We start from the raw sequence: 20,588 nt of genomic DNA on the forward strand, positions 1-20,588 counted from the left end.
TTTATGGGGTGTTTTGAGTGTATGACAACAGCATAGTTGGATTATTGCCTTGAAGCTTGCTCCTGTATACAGGCTACAGTTTACAGAAGTGTCCTTGCTAAAATAATACTATTCACTGAAATTCCCTGCCTTAACTACATATCCTCACAGCTGATATTGCTAATGCACAGCACTAACTAATACATTGAACTAATCTTTCATGTTTGGAAAATATTTACTAAAGGAGCAAAAGGAGTCTTTCTTTATTTCTTTCTTAGTGCTGCTCAAAACTGCCACTTTCGATTGTAAGGAAAGGAAAGTTACCCTTACTGTGTTCTAGTATCTCTTTTCAGTCCATTTAAAATCTGCATTCATATAAACCAAATTAATGCTTTGTCAGAGGTCATGTAAAAGCTCTGTTTTCAGGGCTGGAGGGAAGTGAATTGTTTATATGGAGCTTAATGAGGGGTGAAAGCAAGAATTTATTTGATATATTGTGGACTGAAGTACTCTTTTCTGATAGCACAGTTGTCTCAGCAACTGTTCAAAAGGTGTCTTGGAGAAAAAGAATTAATATAGAGGTGCCAAAGTATTTTATAGAAAAAGATGAAGTTGTTCATTCTTACAGATCTGTTGCAGCCTCTTAGAGTGTTTCAGTGGTTGGGGCCACTGCCCTTTACATGTTTGTGTAAGACATCTCGGCCTTTGATACTCCTCCTCTGTCAAGTTTGTGGAGGCAGGGACAATTAGTGTAGTGTTGAAATTAGCTCCTCTGAAGTGTGCTTCTGCAAGCTAAAATTCTTTCAATTCCTCTACCTTTATAGATGTTTTCTTCAGTGATGGGGGTTGTATTTCAGTGCAGTTATTCTCTGTGCATTTCATCTTGGCCCAGCTCAATTAATTGCTGAGCAAATCATTCTGAATCTCTGACTCAATGGATAGATTTAAAAAAAAGGGAATGGGAAAAGCAAATTTCATATCTTTTTCTTTAATGGAAAATAGCATGTTCCTTTCATGTAAGTAAAACCCTGCCTAACTCTTACCTTTGGATGTTAGAATAATGGCTACTGCTAATATACTGCTATTCTTCTCACACAGACCAGCATGTTTTGGAAATTTGATCTCCATTCATCATCGCACATAGATACACTTCTAGAGAGAGAAGATGTAACACTGAAGGAATTGATGGATGAAGAGGATGTTCTACAGGAGTGCAAGGCTCAGAATCGCAAACTTATAGAGTTTCTGCTGAAGTCAGAATGCTTGGAAGACTTAGTTTCATTTATTATTGAAGAGCCACCTCAAGACATGGATGAAAAAATTCGATATAAGTAGGAAGACTTTTGGGTTTGGGGGAAATTTGGAAGGTGGAAAGAGGACTAAATAAATCTAGTTAATTTGATAGTGTGAATCCCTGTGTGCTGGTGTATAGTAAAATATTGTTGTATTTTAGATTAAGTGTGTTTTCAAGAGGCTTCATGGAACTTCTAAGTAAATAATTCTAATATATGCATAGTTTTCAAATGGAAGCTTCTTATCCACAAATGCTTCCAAAACCATTTCCTGTCCAAAGCATTTGCCAAAAAACAGGTCCAACCAGAACTTGCATTAAGAATCCCGTAGTTGTGATTCAGAAAATAGTTGAATGAAAAACCCTTTTTGGGTAGTATAACTGAATGGTTAGCTTTGTTTTGTTGACTTGTAAGATGTTTTGAAGATGCCTTTTAGAAGATTCATGGTGCTCCTTGGAAGAATGTCCTTAGGGTCCAAATGTTTTCCTTTCTGGAGTATGGCCATGACTTCTGGCTTGCTGAGAAGGTTCGAACTGAAGATCCATCTAGCAGTTTGTAGAATAACACTTGTATTGCTTTTGGCATATTTTAGTGTTGTCCATACAGAAGCTGCTTTTTGTCTTAAAATGTTGTATTAAAATAATGGGAAATAAGCTACACTCTTAGTTGCAGAACTTCAGCATTTCAGGTAAACCAAGCCTCCTGTGAATGTTTCTAGTGGAGTTGGGAATTGAAGTAAATAATAAGTCAGTACTTGAAGGGATGGACTTAACAGTAGAACTTAAAATGGAAGCTTGCTCTTTCCTTTCTCAACTTCCCTACTGGTGTTCTATTGCTACTGAAGATAGAAGTAGTGCACTCTTCTTAAATGAAAACAGGCTGAATATGCAGTTTTATTACTTTGTGTTAGTAATTTATATTTTGTATTAGTTAGTTTGCTGCTTCAGTGTAGATCAACCCTGCTTGAAAATTTAGTCAAATGCATTACCAGGAGCTGAGTTCAGAGCTGGAAGTATGAGAACTCTGAAGTATGAATGATGGATAATTTTTTCTTCTCCCCAGATACCCAAACATATCATGTGAACTGCTTACATCAGATGTCTCACAGATCAATGATAGATTGGGAGAAGAAGAGTCCTTACTCCTGAAACTGTACAGCTTCCTCTTCAACGAATCTCCTCTAAACCCTCTACTGGCCAGTTTCTTCAGCAAGGTGTTAAGTATTCTTATCAGCAGAAAACCAGAACAGGTAACTATTTGCAAACTCACCAACTTAAAAAGTGCTATGATAAAGCTGTAGTACTCAGCAATTCTGCTTTAAGACTACAGGATTGAGGGATAGCAGCAGAGTCAAAACAGAGCATTGAGGTTCCATCCTAGCTGAAGATACCTTTTCATTTTGCACATGATTAAAAAATACACTTGGATGAGTAGGATGTATTTGATTCAGATTTGCCTGAGCTATATATGCAGTCAGTGTGTGAGTGCCTACCTTTTGGCTTAGCTTAATTCAGTGTTTTAGATGATCATATTTGCATTTATTGCTGTTAAAAACAAATGTAAATGACTTGAATCAGTGATAGTGATTTTGACTTAGTGTGAAGAATTATTTAGAACAGGGAGAGAAACATTTGGAGTCCTTGTTCAGAAATGCTCTTGTACTCAGTGCATGTGATCCAATACTGCAAACCGCTGGCATGACTTGACTCTCAAACGTGAGTTACCGTTTGTATTAAGAGTTTTGTTGTGTTGAACTTTGCCAGAGATGAGACTGATTCATATCAAAAAGAAAACTTGACTCTGCTTAGGATTGTAAGTAGGTTATGATCAGCAGGTTGGGTTTGAGAGGAGACCCAGGACACACTGCATATAGTATGGATCTGCCCTGTGCCCTTTTAATGTTCTCTGCCTGGGATTTATTTTATCTTGTCTTGTACTGCAGAAGTGTTTAAGAAGTTCTCACCTATTTTGTCAGTTTGGTAGGAGAGTGAAATTAAGAGTGATCGGTGTAATTTATCATGTAAAATACATGAATCAAACATAAGCTTACTTCTTCCTTTCCAGATTGTGGATTTTTTAAAGAGGAAGCATGATTTTGTAGACCTCATTATTAAGCACATAGGGACCTCTGCTATCATGGACTTGTTGCTCAGGCTACTGACTTGCATAGAACCTCCACAGCCCCGGCAAGAAGTGCTAAATGTAAGTAAAATGTTGCAGAACTTTTGTCTGACATGTGTGAACTCTAAGCTGGCTTAATTTCTGCTTGCTTTACTAAGTTTATTTCTTGAACGTGCTGAAATTAGATGTATGGGGTTTTGTTTGTTTGTGTTGTTTGTGTGGTTGCTTTTTTTTTTATTTTGTTTGGTTGGGGGTTTTTTTCCTTTTCTTAGCTGCCAGTACTTTTCCACTGAAACCCCAGTGCCGTTGGGGACAATTTAGAACCTGAGTGGCTGTTCTCTTTTGCAGTCTTTAATATCTAACTTATACCCGACAGGTGCAATTTTAAAGTTGTTTTGGACCTTACCAAACACACTTTTGGCATCAAAGTTTGTTGAAATTAACCTAAGATTTTCTTTTTTACTGTGGCTCAGAAATGCTGATTTTATTTTATTTTTTCTTTTCTTTCTGAAGTACTGTTAATCCTTATTTAGAAGTATTTTGACTTGTGGCAGTTGTCAAAAGGCTACTTTCAGTTTCAGGAATTCTTTTAATTCGTTCACTTGGGAAAAATTCTTATTAACATCCACAAACATTTTTACAGTGGCTGAATGAGGAAAAAATTATCCAGCGGCTTGTGGAAATAGTACACCCATCCCAAGATGAAGATGTAAGTATTGGTCAGATGATGCCTTGGACTGGCTACCTGGAACAGAGGCTAGACAGAGTTAGAGAAACTGGGTGTTTAGTAAAGGCCTTGAAGATACACCTTGGGCAGTAGCCTTGCAGAGGCTACATCCAAGATGGATGGCAGTCACCAGTTTTTGCAAACAGATATAAATAAGTTGGGTCTATTTGCATATCAGAGGTTAATTGTCCAATTAATAGCCTCAGGTAATGAAGTCACATTGCTCCAGTTTGCTTCTCCCCCCCCCGATTCACTTTTGTTTATACTTCCTGGCTTGAGGCTGTGATGGTGACCTTGGTTCTCAGGCCTAGAAGGATTGTTTTATCTGACCAAACTGAGAGAGCTTACTAAACTCTCTCAAAAACAGAGCTTACTAACACTCTCTATGAAGTTGAGTTACACACTAATGCAGTACAGGATCTGAAAAATATAACAGCTGAAACTTAAGGCATCACTGGCACTCTCCTGGGTCTATCTGTTCAACTGTACAACGTGGTGTTAGAACTTTTTAGTTTTACTGTTTTCTGCTTGCTTTTTCCAGTAAGCTGATTTCAGTATTAAGTGTGGTCATTTGAGGAAGGTTATGTGGTTTTTTTCATCTCCCTGCCCCCTTTTTGGCGATCTCAAAAAGATCAATATGGATCTTTTTGAGATCCATATTGAAGCCTTAGGCATACTTGGAGTTGTTGGAAGATTCAGCTCTCATGTATTGCCACCTTAATGTTGGAAATAGATTCTTGCCTTGTGCTTCAAAGTTTTTTTTGTTTTGTTAAAGTTAGTTACGGCATAAAGCTCTGCCTGGATGTTTTTGAGTAGGAGAGCTCTTGTCCATGTTGAAGCTTTCACCTTTTTTATCTGAAGAGTTAAAAATCCAGCATGTTATTCTTGTAGTGAAAAGTGCTGTTTTTCTGTTTCAGAGGCATTCAAATGCATCACAGTCACTCTGTGAAATTATTCGTCTAAGCAGAGACCAGATGCTGCAAGTACAGAACAGCTCAGAACCAGATCCACTGCTTGCAAGTTTAGAGAAGTAAGTTAGTTTGAATTTTTGATTTTATTCTCACTTCATAAGAACCTAGTATTTAACTTTTGACCTTTATAACCTTCAGTAATGGCAGACTTTCAAGTGAATTTTCTTGACTACTCATCTTCTGTTTGTGTAATGAAAAATAACTTGGTGAGTAAGCAGAGCATACCTGGAGGATATTCTAGTGGGGAATGTGGGAGTGAAGTTGTCTCATTAAATTATTTCCTGTGCTGCCCTTACATGTGGAGGTCAGCTTGATACTGTACAAACTAAATATGGGAGACTTCAGCTTTGTTCTATTACTTAAGTTAATCTAAGTGTATGTTTCTGCCAGAAATGATTCTTATGTATTCCTTTCTCCCTGTTATGTGGGCAAATGGTAGTTACTTCTGCTAGCTGCTGTATCCTGTAGTGATTTAACCTGCTGCCAATGCTTTTCTTTTCAGACAAGAAATCATAGAGCAGCTTCTGTCTAATATTTTTCATAAAGAAAAAAATGAATCTGCAATAGTCAGTGCAATCCAAATCCTATTGACCTTACTTGAGACAAGACGACAGACGTAAGTGTTACTATTTCACTTGGTTTATGCCTGCAATAGCAAATGCCTTCCTTATGCTTGAGACCAAGCCATTTCTGTGACCTGTTGTAGCTGAAGGAGTAAAAATGCAAATCAATTGTGGTTGACATTACTACACTTTCACCAAATGACTGGTCTTTCTGCAACTTTTTCTAGAAGCTGGTGTGAATACCAGTAGACAGATCAGACTAACTACATTTCATCAGTTTGTTTCTGGATACAGGGAATAGAATAAATATGTATAGTGCAGTGACCGAATATTGACTTTCTAAAAGTTATTTGTAATGTTACTGGAACTTCATTTGGAAAACTGCCCAACAGATCTCTCTGGTACATTCAGCTGATGTTGTTTTGGATAGATAAATGAAGCACTTTATCTGCTTTGGTAAAGCAAATTAAAATGTAATTTTTAATCTCAAAACTATTTGGGGGATTTCAAGCACGATAAACCTAGAAATACTAGGGCTAGTGTTGGGCAAAATCTCTTGTTCACCCATTATATAACGCTTAATTTTTATGTGTATGTAACCTTATGTTTTTACATTTTTTGCCTCTTAGTTACTTTCACATCTTTTCAGAATTGTTACATACCTCAGAGATGTCTTACAACTAGTTTTGGTACTAATTATCAAATTTTGCTGATATGTGTTTTAGCTTTGAAGGACATATAGAGATCTGTCCTCCAGGCATGAGCAATTCCACATACTCTGTCAACAAAAGTGTTTTAGAAGCCATAAAAGCACGACTTTCATCCTTCCATGAGCTCCTACTTGAGCCTCCAAAAGTAAGTGAAATCTTGTGTTAACAAATTAATTGAAGCAAAACTCACCAGGTGTCTGTTTTAGGCAGATTATAACAAACAAAACCCAGTCTGACAACTTCCAGGCAAGCATCCAGGCTACTTCCTAGCCTGTTGTGAGCTTTGGCTCAGGCGAACAGTGGTAATGAGCAGCAATGTTTTGTGCTTTTCCAGCACAAACTTAGTTTAATTAGCAAAGTAACCTTGGTGCAGTTACTGCTTTCTAAAAGTAATGAAAAGAGATTTGCTATATATTCTCAAGGGAGGTCCTATTTTCTGCTTGGAAATCCAGTCTGGATAGGAAACACGGGCTATAGATGCTGCAGTTGTTTGGAACTTTGGAATGGCCCACATCAGGCTCATGCAATTCTCTTGACTTTCCCAGAACCCAAGTAGATAAGCTCCATGACACATCCCTGCACTCTAGGCATGTTAAATTCCTTGGGCTTTACAACTGATGCAAGCAATTTACCTATGTCATGTTCTTGCCAAGATAAAAGAAATGTATAAATAGGGGGTTTACCTGTGATCCATTTGTATTTTCTACTCACATTTTCACTGGCAGAATTTCAGCTGGAGCACTACACCCTGAACTGGGTGCTGCAGATTTTAACAGAGAAATTAGCATGAAATTGTTTTTAAATATATGAAGGTAGGGTTGCTGAGGCATTATAATATATTTAGACTGTCCATGTAACTGTTCTGTGTATATTGTAATGATGTAGAATATAGCTGGATTAATGAGTGAGAATTATTTCTGAGGAACTATCTCCTAATTCCTGCCAAGACTGCGTAGATTTCATCTACTTAGAGATCCAGTCTGTAGTTAGCAATCATTTTTTTACCAAGCTGTTACTTTCATGTGACTGGTTTTAGTGCTTCCTGTCTGTGGAATTAAAATAAGCTCCAGTATTTGGAATAAAAAGGAGGGTTTTTTTGCAGGATGAAGGTAAGACAGTTGCTCAAGGACTAAATGTGTCTATTTCTAAGCACTACTCAATCATTGTATGTAGTAATGATAAGCTGATATTTAATGGGTTTATGTATTAATTTTTTATTTTTTTTTTCAGAAAAGTGTCATGAAGACAACCTGGGGTGTACTGGATCCACCTGTAGGAAACACTCGTTTAAACGTGATTAGATTAATATCTAGCCTTTTACAGACAAATACAAGCAGCGTGAATCAGGAGCTTATAGAACTTAACAGCATAGGAGTAATACTGGTAAGAACTTTATGCCATCTTCTTTATTTTTATGAGTTGCTGTTAAGATCTTGACTGCCTGTTCATACTCTGCAGATAATTTTCAAGTCTAACTTATTTTCCAGCCTACCTTTTCTGCATCTTTGTATTGTGATGTCTATTGCTTGGTTTAAGAACTTTTAATACTGGATTTTACTGTTAATCAATCTGTCTGAAGTCAGTGTTGACCACTGGAATGGTTCTTACTTGCTACACCTTCATAAATACATGGGTTATCTTAATAAGCTTATTTTCAATTGGGCATTCTCGAATTTTCAACCATGTTTTTTTAAGCCATTTAAGGCTTCATTGCTATTTTCATTTTTTCCCTAAGTTGTTCCCTCAAAGCCCTTTTTTCTCACCTAATATATGGCCTACAACGTGGTATCTCAGCAGTGTCTTGTAAAGGAGCAGTTACTCTTGGTAGCTTGTACTCCTTCAAACCTCAAAGCAAGGTGCTGTACAGCAAACTCAATTACCTAACTCATTGCTCTTTGTTAATGTGAACATGTACTCTGAGTCCTTCCTACCTCATACTTTCACTATAGCAGATGGGTTTTTTGTGTTTAGGTTCACCAAAGAAATCCAAATGTTGGTTGATTAAAATATAACTAGGAAATCATGTAGAACTTAAGCTAGTTACTGAATAACAATATGTAAACTTCTAAGTCGGCAGTTGCAAGATTAAAGTGTAAATACCTTTTCTTCCCCAATTTTGGTCCAAAATCCTTTTTTCCTGTGACTGATTAATACAGTGTGATTGAAATGTTTTCATCTCAAATTTTGTTCACAATTGGATTTGCAGACAGTTACTAACTTTTATACAAATAGTTGACTTTACTGTAGCTGATTGTGTTAAGGAATGTACATCCTATGTACTCATGTGTTCTTGTAAATAGATTATTTTGTAAACTAAGTCCAGTGAGGTTTGAACACACTTTTCTGTTGCAAGTTTTGCATGAGGAAAAAAAAGTACTTGTAGCCATGGAAACCTCAGTGTTTTGTGCTGTTTGATGAAATAGCGCATGTTTTACTGGGCAGACTTAGGAAAAGTTATGGGAGAATGTCATTAGTTTAGGAGGACTGAAGATAGATTGAAGAACTTTACCTGTACTTTGAATGAGACTAAAATTGTTCAATACTGTTCCAGTCACTGCACATATTTCCAGAACTCATTATATACATTTTACCAATGACAGCCATCATTTGAATTTTGCAGTGAGTAGCCTAAAATAACTAGGCTTAACAAAAGTCTTTCTTGTGTTTAAGAGGAAAAAATGTGGAGAAGCAAGAACTTGACTTAATGATTGCTGTTTATTGTAAATCAACCTCAGTATTTTTCTGGTGCTTTGTTAATGATCTTAAACTGCTTCTAGATTATCTGAGGTGGTGGATGATGGGTTTGAAACAGGTAGATACAATTTTATAAGGAATCTCACTGAAGTGAGGAGCACATTTCTAAAAGGCTATTATAGATACCAGGAAGGTTAAGTGGACTCAAAGTCAAGGACTTTTAAAGTCATAAATGACACTTCTGACTCTGGGACTTTCTTGGCTGCAGCTGGCAGAAGAAATTTAAGTGGGGAGCATTATTTCTCCCCATCTTCATAGTCTGAAAGTGCATTACTGGTGACCCCTGCAATAAATTCAGTTAGTTGAGTTCTTGTTATGATCCAGGATAGTATTCCTTGTGTTCAGATAATGGCAAGCACAGAAGTTACTGGTTTTGTGGGTCACAAATTTCCTCCTGTACAATAAATAATACTTAGTGTAAAACTTAAAATATTTCTTCCAGTGTAGTCATTAAAATGATTAGGTGGGTGAGACTATTGGTTATGTTTAATGAAAAGATCTTGGTTTGTGTAAACCTTGGTGAATTTGTTTTTCAGGACATGTTTTTTAAGTATACGTGGAATAACTTTTTGCATACTCAAGTAGAAATCTGTATTGCATTAATTCTTGCAAGTCCTCTTGAAAACACGGAAAATGGCACAATTACAGATCAGGATTCCAGTGGGGACAATCTCTTACTGAAACATGTAAGTTGTGTTTTGCAAGTCTCTTCAATTTTCCTGTTTCCATGCAGTTAATTTTACATAAAATACACCCCAATTCTACTTAATGTATAGAATGAAAAAGATTGTCCTTCTGGTTTTACCTAAAATGTGAAACCTGAAACTGCCATAGAGTAGATTTTTGTTGTTGTTTTTGGTTTTTTTGTTGCTCTAAAGTGAGCATGGTGAAGAGCTTCAAGTATTTATTTTCTCTGAAGTTTCTCCTATTTTTAAGGCTTAAAATTGCTATTTCAGTAGCTTTATGTTACTACAACAACTTGGCACTTAAGAGGAGTAGAATTAATAAGGTCTAACTTTTAGGTTTCAGGTTGTGATCTGACTGCTGGCTGGACTTTCAACCATTTAATGAAAGTATATATCCTGAATGTGAAATTAAAAGACTTGCAGACTTTAGTATCAACTATAAATGCATAAATGGTGTTCAATTTTACTGCTACTAAGCATATTTTGCTTTTTTGACAGCTCTTCCTTAAGTGCCAATTAATAGAAAGAATACTTGAAGCGTGGGACATGAATGAGAAGAAACAGTGAGTAATTCGTTTCCTCATTCCCTGCAATTGTCTAAATAAGACTTGAGTGGTAAAATTAATGCATAACCAATTCAGAAGTGATCTAGCCAGTTCTAGAATCACTTATATGTTAATATTTGGGTTAAAGCTTTCTCGTGTAGTTTTTGGTAGCATTCCTGTGACCTCTTGAGAGCATGAGAGTTGTCATTTTTGCCACGTATATTACTATGATCTTTCAAATTCACCCATGTTCTAGTACAGAAACATACTCTAAGTTATGAGGGGACAGGAGATACTTTTCCCTTGTAAGCAGCTGAGAATTACTTGTGAACACATCAAAGCATATCACATACTGGTGATCATCAGACTCCTAAATAATAAAAGCCAATTCCTCAGCAATAGAACACACTCTAAAATTATGTGTTTGAAAGGATGTAAGCTTCAAGTAGCTAACATTGTCTGAAACCATTTTTGTAGCAGGAGAAAAAATCCTCATTCATCACCTGAGGCAGTAAAATGTTCTCATGAAGGCCAAATAATTTTAGCTCTGGAGATACTGAACAGTAAATGTTAGTTCTGACCTGTCAAAATATTGAATTTACTTGCTGGGGTAGTGCTGCTGATTTGATGGACTGTTGAGACAGTTCCATTCTCCAAAACATTCCTGTTCCTATCTTAAGTGAATCAGATAGTAAGTATATGGATAATATAACTGACCTGGAAGTAAGGATGGTGAAGAGGATGGCTAATAAAGAAATGAACGTGCTAAATTTGACTGTAGAAAACATGTTCTCCTGAATGTCTTCCATTTTTTATCAGTTCTCCTGAGGTTACACAGAATTGCCAACTTTACAGGCAATTAGATTCTTGTAGGAGAGAAATATGAAAAGTTTTCTTTGTAATTCCAACCTAAAACTTAAGTTTTACTTGGATAAGACTGTTCTTGATCCAGTGTTTACCATAAGAATGATTTAATTAAATATTTAGTCTCACGTTTGAGAATACTAATGAAGAAAATAGTGTTTCAAACCTTAGGTAGTGGTTTTATCTGGAAACAGACTTGTAATGAATTCACTCCTCTATCCAGTTTTGTACAGGTGTGGCTCCAGCTGTAAAAGATAAATCTTTAAGGGTACTTTTAGCTTAGCTGTTTCCGGAAATGGGTAGTTTTTTAGTTTTTTTGTATTCTATCACTTAATGTTATTTCAAGCAGCTCTAGAAGCTTAAAGGTGACTGCTTTCTGCTGGTAAAAATCTGACATAGTAAAAGTTGTTTGATTTGCTGGGCTAAATAAGGGTTTGCTAACAAAATGTACAGTTGTATTCCAGACTTTCTGGCTGGGCAATGACAACTCAGTCTAGTTTGTCAATAGAAGCACTCTATGTTTTATCCTGTATTAGAAACTATAACCTTTGCTGCCATCGTGTGCTACATTTTGAATGTAGTGATTACCTTAGCAAGCTGTAAACAGTGTGGTGGTTTATTAATAGTATCTTGCATAGACATAATTTCACTTACCTCATATGTTGGATGATGATGGTGGAAAATAAAATCATGTGATCTGTGTTTGTATAATGTAAGGTACTTCATGAGCTGTTGTCACTTTACAAAGATTTCAGTTATGGAAGGTTTGTCCAGCTGGGTGAGGAGGTCTTTTTTGGTTTTTGTTTAAAACACAAAACCTTAAACCAGTGCAGCAGAAGTTTGATTGTCTTGCAGCCAAATGCAATCATTTCATGATTGCTCTTTGGTCAGATATAGAATGGTTCCAACTGGCAGTAGGTGTTCAGAGCACTACTCTAACATCTGGTAATTACTGAAGAGCAGTTCTGCGTGAAATATTTAAATGGCTTTGTAATTTTAGCTTTGGTAAGCATGTTGTTCCTAAATTTTAGGAAAGCAATAACCTGAACTTGAATGGGTATGCTACATGTAATGCTGAGGAACCCTGAAATACTGAAGCATATTTAGTAATGCTTTTCCCTTTTGAATGTGGGCTGAAAGCTCGGAGGGAATATTTGGGTGTTTTGGGGTTTTGCAAAATAGTCTCAGCAACAGAAATTTCCTGAAAACTCTGAAACAGTTGGTAATTGTTTTTATTTTGCTAATACTCTGCATTTTGTTTTCTACACACATAGATAAGCAGTATAAACACTTGTACATCCTTCTTGGTATTTGATGTGCTTGTTAAGTCTCCTAAACTGGCTCAGTGAAGTCTAACCAGTTGATACCTTAAATTCTTCAGTATTTTTGTGAACCTGTGATTTTAGGACACAGCTCTAACTCTGAAGAACTCCAGTTCATTGTCTTGTGTAACATCTTGACTCTGGCAGTGTTTTACACCAACACGTGGCATCAAAGTTGCTCTGATTGCGACAGTTGAACTCTTGGTCTCTTGCAGGGCTGAAGGAGGAAGAAGGCATGGCTACATGGGTCACCTGACAAGGATAGCAAACTGCATTGTGCACAGTACAGATAAGGGGCCAAACAGCACACTAGTCCAGCAGCTCATCAAAGGTATTCATTCATTCATGGTCTTGACTTTATCTTCAGGACTTTCATTATCAGATGCTGAGGAAATTAAGGAAACTTAAATTAGAAGGCAGCTGTTGAATTAAAGAAAACAACTGTATTACTTCTGAAGCATTCAATTTAAAGCAGTAATCCTTAAACAAATGCTTAAGTATTTTCATTTCAAACAAAAAGCTCTCTGAAATAGATGCAAAGAGGAGCTCACCTGCTTAATTCGGACTTGTTTGCTAGATGGACTTATATCTATGAATTTAGGTGGATGTATATGTTCTTACCAGTATTTTTGGTAGAATAGGAAAAAATGTTTGAAAATTAAGTGATGTCTCATTGTTGATAATTTCTAATTGGTTTGGGTTTTTTGCTTCCTATGCTAGAGCTTCCAGAGGAGGTCAGAGAGCGATGGGAAACATTCTGCACAAGCTCTTTAGGAGAAACCAACAAGAGGAATACAGTGGATCTGGTAAGTAGTGATGGGTAAGGTAGGAAAATTGCTGCTGCTTTACTTGGACAGTTTCTTTTTGTCAGCAGCACTGTCAGTCTTCCAAAATCCAGTGTACTTTTAAGGAGTCCCTCTAGTTACTGAGCTATAGAACTGATAATTCTTTAGCTTACTTTTCAACTAAACCCATATCATTAATATTTGTGCAGGCATAATGCAGATGATCACTTTGTAATAGCTAACTGGCTCACCTAATTAGCTACCTAGTGTAGCTAATCCTGGGCAGTCTGCAAGGAGGAGGATTTCTTTACCTCAAGGTAGTATCCTTAAAAACTCCTCTCTGCTTGAGAGTACAAAGTAAAACTGCAGGAGCCAGTGTTACTGCTTTATCTACAGGATGTAAATGACCCAGTACAAGTTTAACAGAAGACTGCCACCTGCATTCCACTGTCTGTGTTACTGACCTTGCTTAAGTTGCTTTGCTTACTGTTGTTCACCTGACACATTTCTTCTGCCTGCAGCTGTAGCGATTATACTTTTGGAAAAACTCTTAAGTAGAAGAGGTTTGTGTAATCGTGTTAAAAATACAGTCTAAGAGTAATTACTTGGAGACTTAAATTAGCAGAGGAAGTTTCTGATGTCAGCAGACCAATTCATGAATTTTATTTTACCTGACTTCTCCAGGAATGCAGTGCTTTGCATGTGGTTTCATTAACTCGTGCTAGTCCTGTGTTATTTGGACTATAATTAATTGTTGAATTTGCTATTTCAACATAAATACTAACTGGAACATGATGTTAACAGGTGTCAATAGAAGCAATAGGAAGTTCATCTGAAACTGTGCAACTTGTGAACAGGACCAAAAGGTGTACATAAGGCATTTTTTCTTGAGCCTGTGAATGCAAAGTGTGTAGGGTTTGCAGATGAATGTTAATTTTCCTCTGGGTAGAAACTACTTCTTAGTCAAGACACCAAGAAGGATCATGTAAAGAGGAAGAATTTTAGGCTTATAAAAAATGGTACTAATTGGCCCTTCAGATATATAATCAAGTGCTTGGAGGTACTTGATGTAATAATAGTAAAACTTAATTGAAAACTTACCTCTAAACTCCAGTTTTCAGTAGAATAAAAAGACAAAGCATTAAAACAATGTCTTGTATCTGAAACAAATGCATTATATACTATGCCAATGGCCCAATTTCTTTGTATAGGTTACGACCTGCCACATTCATTCTTCCAGTGATGATGAAATAGACTTTAAAGAAACTGGCTTCTCACAGGATTCTTCTTTGCAGCAGGTGAGTTGAATTCTTTTAACAGCTTAAGTTGTTTTTTCTGTAAAAGCAAATTAAGACTTTTTTAAAAAGAAGGGGTATTTTTATTTTCTCTCACAAGCAAATATAAATCTAGAAAGTTTAAATTAAAACTTAGGCCTGTGTGCATGCACACAGCTGTATCTTACCAGACTCATAAGCATCTCTTTGAATTCTTTTGCTGGCAGTGAACAGGTGGGAGCCTTGTGGCACAATCAGATGCTTTAGATGGCATTATTTGTGTGGGTTACTAACCAGAATCTTTCAGATCACACTAACAGCTGTATAGTAACTACCTAGGCTAATACTGGCTTTGGTATTTTATGCATTTTCTATAGTTTTTATAATAAGTAATTGCTTGTCTAAGTTTGAATTGTGGGTGGTGGCTCATTTGTAAAGAATCTGATGATGCATTTTATCTGATTAAGTGCTTTTGTACCTGTAAGGTGCACCTGTGCAAAAACTTGATAAGTTGGGTGCTATCTGTAGCAGCTTTAGTGAGAAAGTAAGATCTTCTAATATCTCTGTGCTTTTCATGCATCCCCTTAGTGACCTGCTGTGCCTAGGCAATCCCAGCAGTTCCAGGTAGTTAATCTGGAGAAATGCAGATGGTCCAGTGCTGCTTCTTTCAAGTTTGTCTTGCTGTATACCTCCTCCTTTTATATATATTTTCTTTTCCTTCAGTTTTCATAATGCCTTAATATAAACTTGGGGTTTTTTGATTGTTCTCTTGTTTTCCTTCCATATTCACTCTGTTCAACTTTACCACCATACTGTGTCCCCTCAGCTACCTGGGCAAGGAACCAAGAGTTGACATGACAGCTTTATTTCCTAGATTGTCTTAGCATTGCCTGACTTTACACATGGAAATAATGTTATCAAAAGTCCCTAGAGGATGTGTAGTAATTTATAATTTAATGACAGTCCTGCAAAATAAGAGACAAAAACCTATTGTTATGGATAGATGATGCCCACATGTACCTTAGTGTATATACCAATCTGCTAGCAGTTGACACTGTCATTTTTATTTAAAAAAACAGCAGATTTGTGTCAGTGACACTGCACCGATACTAAAATGTTCACTGGTTTCATTCTTCTAGTATTTAATAGATGCTGCAGGTGTGTATGCCCGAGACTGATTTTGCTAGTGATACCTGCATAATAAATATGCAGCTGTGCTTTAGTATCTACATTTAGTTTACTTTTCCTGGTTCTTACTATTTATAACTTTACGTTATTTTGAGAAAAGACAGCTTTTTTCTTTTATAGTTTCTTTGGGGTGCATTTGGAAAGGTGCTGTTTAATGTGATTAACCTACAGTTTTAACTTTTTTTTATTGTAAGCTGTTAGATTGACTTTCAAGTCAGTAAATTTAAGTAGGGTTGTAGCTGATGCTACCTTTCAGCATTCAGAGGTTACGACAAATCCTTTTCCTGTCCTTTTATGTTTACTTTAAATAGACTTTTATTTCTTTGAAGCAAAATGGGCAAATAGATTGTAGAGTATTAGTAGAATCATTATATCACTGTCGTTGGTCCTGGGGTTGCCAGGCCTTTTCTGATTATCAGATGCAACAAATGACGTCCAATTTTATTGACCAGTTTGGCTTCAACGATGAGAAGTTTGCTGATCAAGATGACATTGGCAAGTGAGTATAATATTACACTGAATTTAGCTGTAGTCTTGTGATTTTTCTTTCTTACTGTGTTTTTGGCTGTGGTTTTGCTGATGATAAGCACAAGCATTTACTGATGTGCAGTCAGTCCTGTCTTTATGTGCCATCTGTGTGCATTGATAGAAGCCTCCCTGAACAGAGGAAAGCAACAGTTTCTCTACTTTTTCTAATTTTCTGGTTGTGCCAATGTAGAGAATGCTGTGCTTGTGAACAAAAAACTGAATTATAACTCTGCTTTTTAACAGTCTTTTTAACAGAGCGTATCTCTGTTGACCTGACATTGTTTGGGTCACTTTCTCATTGTCTCAGAGTTTTTTCACCTGCTGATGACCAGATGAATAGCTCTACTTCTAAGTTTTCCTGGAAAAGATAACAGGAGCAACGTGTCTCTCAGTGTACTTTTCTGTAGGGGAGAGTAAGGAAGGCCATTGTAAAACTGACTATGTTTATAAGGTCAAGGCAGCTAAGACTTATTTCTATAAGTAGTCTTAGGTGAAATATGAGGAAATGAGAACAATCTTGGTCAGGTTAAAAAAACCCAAACTAAACAAAAACCAGCACACAACAGATAACACTCCTCACAAAAGCTGGTATCTTTCTTCATAAGTAAATGGATGCAATAAAGGGAAAAGGGGAGATTAGGGGTTCTTGCTGATCATAGAGTTGATCGTGGTTTTTATAAGATTTTATGGCTTGGGATGCCAGAACATGCAGGTAGGAATAAAAAGTGTTACTTTAAGATGGTTTTTAGAACGTATTTTTATAATAATCTCAGTGCTCTTCTATAAGGCGTGTTTAGTAAATGATGTCTGACTGAAGCTCGTATCTTCCATCCAAGAAGTATTGCTGCCTTTTTACACCACAGGACCTGCTGACATAAGAGATCAAGATATGATGGTAGAGGAAGTAATGCAGGATACTCCTTAACTTTGTTAGAATTGAGGAATTTGCTTTGAAGTTAGGCCTTCTGTGCAAGAATCAGTTACACTCTAAGTTACCTGCATAGCGTTACACAGTAACTCAGGTGGTGTCTTGCGTAGCAAGACAGTCACACTTGCAACTTAGGTTCCTTTGAAAAATATTTCAGTGATTGGTTAAAAAAAATATCTGTGGGGTTCTTTTGCTAGGAAACAGATTTAGATATTATTTTTTCATTTTGTCTCTTCCTGTTGAAAGGCCCTTTGATAGAAGGGTGAAATCTGTTAAAATATGTAAGAACTGTAAATGCAGATATTTACAGGATTTTGAGGTATATCATGGTAGAGCGTAGTCAGGTTAGGCATTCTTTAGGCCTAGCTTTCTTCCAGTGCATAGCAATGCAGTATTTGAGATTTGGGTATATAATTTCAGTTGTGCTTGTTTAGGCTTGTTGCATCTCTACACCTAACTGTAGATGGCAATGTTCTATGTTGTTGTTGAAGATACTTAACAGTGAAAAAAATCACAGAAATGCCAGGCCTCCTTGGTGTGTAATTTTGACTGTTTTGTGTTGGAGACTACTTTATTTTTTTATCTTCCATTTTTAGATTATTGGAAAATAAGAAACCAAAGAGAAATTAAATAACTTCATGTCACAATAGAAAGCCCTGTTTCAATGAGTACGTTTCTTTTTTTCTTGTAGTGTTTCTTTTGATCGGGTTTCGGACATCAACTTTACCCTCAATACAAATGAAAGTGTAAGTATGTGTTCCAATATTATCAGAAAAATTACTGTTTTTTAAACTTTGGCATGACCTCAGAGTTTTGGCAATGGCTATATTTACTCCTTTTATGTGGAAATCACTGGAAAATAGTTACTCTACCTGATTCCCATATCTTGAGATTTACTAATTGGAAGACACTTGTTGTTCTTTTTGATCAGTATTAAGCAGAATTGCTTCTAATTTGTGTAACTGGGTTTAGATCTGATTTGTGCACGTTGCACACTTGTGTTATATGATTAGAAGCTTTTTAAATCTTCTTTAGAAGATTTAGATCTAGATTTAGATTCTAGAGATTGTAGTGACAGGGAAAGTAAGGACTGAGTCTCTGAACCTCAGTATTATTTGCTGGTTGAACTAAAATGACCCCCCACTACAGAAAGTAAAGCTGGAGTACTTTTTGCTCTGTTTATCTGGAAAGCTCTTTGGGGTCACTCCCACATCCCATTTTTAAACATGATGGAAGTTCCTAAGCGTTCTTTGGTCCACTCCACTTGTTAGTAGCCAAGTAAAACAAGGAGCACTGCATATTTTCTTGACAAGCTTTAAATTTAGACATTCTGGTTTTCTGCTGCTTTTAGAGAAATGCTTAAGATTCTCTTCAGAACAGTCATGTATTTTCAAGATGTTCATTAATATATATGGTTTTTATACTTTTGCTGCATTTAGGGCAATATAGCCTTGTTTGAGGCATGCTGTAAGGAACGGATACAACAGTTTGATGATGGTGGCTCTGATGAGGAAGACATTTGGGAAGAAAAACATATTGCATTTGCACCAGAGTCCCAGAGGCGTTCCAGGTGAGAAGGGTTTTTCTCATCCAAACAGCAGTGTAGTGAGCCTGCAGTAACGCACCTGTCCTCTGGTTCAATCTGTCTATTAGCACAGACTGTCCAACATAACTAGGTATTTCTGTTCAGTGGAGATGTGGCTCTAGTGCTTTGTTTACCAGCCATAATTTGCAGAAGGTGGACTTTGGCTTTTGTAGCTTGTTAGTTTTTGGGGGTTTTTTCCTGCTGTGTATTCTTCTGCTTTTAAACTGGCCCAGCTGTCCTTGCTTTGGACAAGGCAGCCCAGTTTCACACCTCTATTAGACCTTGCTGCCCTCACTACAGTACCAGTATGGCTGTGAAATAGGAAAATGCATTGGGTGGAAGGAGCATCTAGTCCCCAAAACTCAGGGCTGTGCAGCCTCCCTCAGTATCTACTGAAAGCGTCTTCTTGTGCTCAAGTGAAATATCTTAAACCTGGTTTCTTTGAGAGAGAAATGAGGGGAATACTAAGAGTTAAAAATTATGCCTCAAGCAATGTGTCAGACATAGTTGTAATTCTCTCTAGCCTGAAACTCTGCAGTATTTCCTTGTGCCCAGGGTATTATACTAAAAACAGAATGTAAACTCTCTCTTTGTATTTGAAGTTCGGGCAGTACAGACAGTGAAGAAAGTACAGATTCTGAAGAAGAGGATGGAACTAAACAAGACTTGTTCGAATCCCACACCAATACAGAGGACAAAATGGAAGTAGACTTAAATGAACGTACGTAGCTTTATTCCCTGCTGCTTTGGGTTATTGGAAATTGTTAGATCTAGCAGCTGACTTCGTAGGAATTTCCTCATTGACTGCTTTTATTCCAACTGTCTTAAAGTAGTCTTTCCCACTTACCACAGAGCATGCACATATTGGGAAGTTTGAATTCCTTACACGTCTTAAATTACTTACTCTCTCTAAAATTCATGATTCTACTCTTGAAGAGTTAAAGGAGGAGTAGTCAGAAAGGGAAGGATTAAATACTCATTTATGAATACTGAGTACCTACAAAAACCTAATATGTTATTATCCAAACCCAAAAGATGGTATTTTTACTGGAAGCCTTTCAGACCAGCTTTTTGTCTAACAGTGCTCTTTGGAAGGCATCCTACAGAAGCTAAGTGAACTTGCGTTGTTCTGGTTTCAAATGTGAATGAAAGATACACATCAGGAGACTCCTACGTGGAATCCTACCTGATGTAATAGGTTGAAAAGTTTTCACATTCAAGTCAGACTAAACTGGCTTTTGTTAAACTGGAAATGTTTGTAGGTAAAAGCCCTGTGTTTATCTAGACTGTAAGGAATTAAATTAGAAGGAAAAGTTAAGGGTTTTCTTTTCTTTTGTCAGATTGGTGTCGTTGGCATCTGTGTGTCAAACAAGTTTTGATCCATGTGGGTCTCCTCCCATATCTGCCTGGGTTGGAATTTCTAATTGCTAGTCAGAGCTTCCTTTTCAGCCTGTTTTTTTGTATGTAAGTGTTAATGAAAAACATGTTTCCCTTGGGTAGGTGAAGTATTTTGAATTGACCTATCCTAAATTAGATGCTATTCACAGTTGGTCCCAAATTTAAAATATCAATAAATATTTTAAGTTGTTAAAAGCCTCAAACTTTTCTGAAACTTAGCAATGGTATTAGTGCATGAGAAGTTATTTGAAGAAATTGGTAAAAGGATGAAAACTCTTATGATTTTCATTATTATAGAAATTAGTTTGAAAAATGGTAACAAATATTGAGGTTAATTTGAAGGATAAAGTGGATTGTACTTGTGATTT

The 20,588-nt window shown here is 36.6% G+C and overlaps 1 protein-coding gene across 43 annotated transcripts in view; it reads left to right on the forward strand.

The window, feature by feature from the left end:
• Positions 1–20,588, forward strand: part of PPP6R3 (protein phosphatase 6 regulatory subunit 3) — a 51,326-nt gene that overhangs the window by 21,305 nt on the left and 9,433 nt on the right. For 18 of the 43 annotated variants that reach the window (XR_015288735.1, XR_015288736.1, XR_015288734.1 and 15 more), the window contains 17 exons: positions 1,078–1,310; positions 2,334–2,520; positions 3,336–3,473; positions 4,036–4,101; positions 5,037–5,149; positions 5,593–5,706; positions 6,379–6,508; positions 7,594–7,746; positions 9,654–9,803; positions 10,302–10,366; positions 12,750–12,865; positions 13,255–13,340; positions 14,531–14,617; positions 16,183–16,280; positions 17,929–17,983; positions 18,677–18,807; positions 19,425–19,543. Coding sequence is in view for 24 of the 43 variants with exons in the window: in XM_086895804.1 (XP_086751930.1) it covers positions 1,078–1,310; positions 2,334–2,520; positions 3,336–3,473; positions 4,036–4,101; positions 5,037–5,149; positions 5,593–5,706; positions 6,379–6,508; positions 7,594–7,746; positions 9,654–9,803; positions 10,302–10,366; positions 12,750–12,865; positions 13,255–13,340; positions 14,531–14,617; positions 16,183–16,280; positions 17,929–17,983; positions 18,677–18,807; positions 19,425–19,543 (2,041 nt within the window). In the remaining 19 variants the exon portion in view is untranslated. Of the gene's footprint in view, positions 1–1,077; positions 1,311–2,333; positions 2,521–3,335; positions 3,474–4,035; positions 4,102–5,036; positions 5,150–5,592; positions 5,707–6,378; positions 6,509–7,593; positions 7,747–9,653; positions 9,804–10,301; positions 10,367–12,749; positions 12,866–13,254; positions 13,341–14,530; positions 14,618–16,182; positions 16,281–17,928; positions 17,984–18,676; positions 18,808–19,424; positions 19,544–20,162; positions 20,287–20,588 lie in introns of all 43 variants that reach the window. The other 25 variants (XR_015288741.1, XR_015288740.1, XR_015288739.1 and 22 more) reach the window with 3 other exon arrangements.

Source organism: Cyanistes caeruleus, chromosome 6 (assembly GCF_971803275.1).
Source record: "Cyanistes caeruleus chromosome 6, bCyaCae1.hap1.1, whole genome shotgun sequence".
In the NCBI taxonomy this organism is placed as follows: domain Eukaryota; kingdom Metazoa; phylum Chordata; class Aves; order Passeriformes; family Paridae; genus Cyanistes; species Cyanistes caeruleus.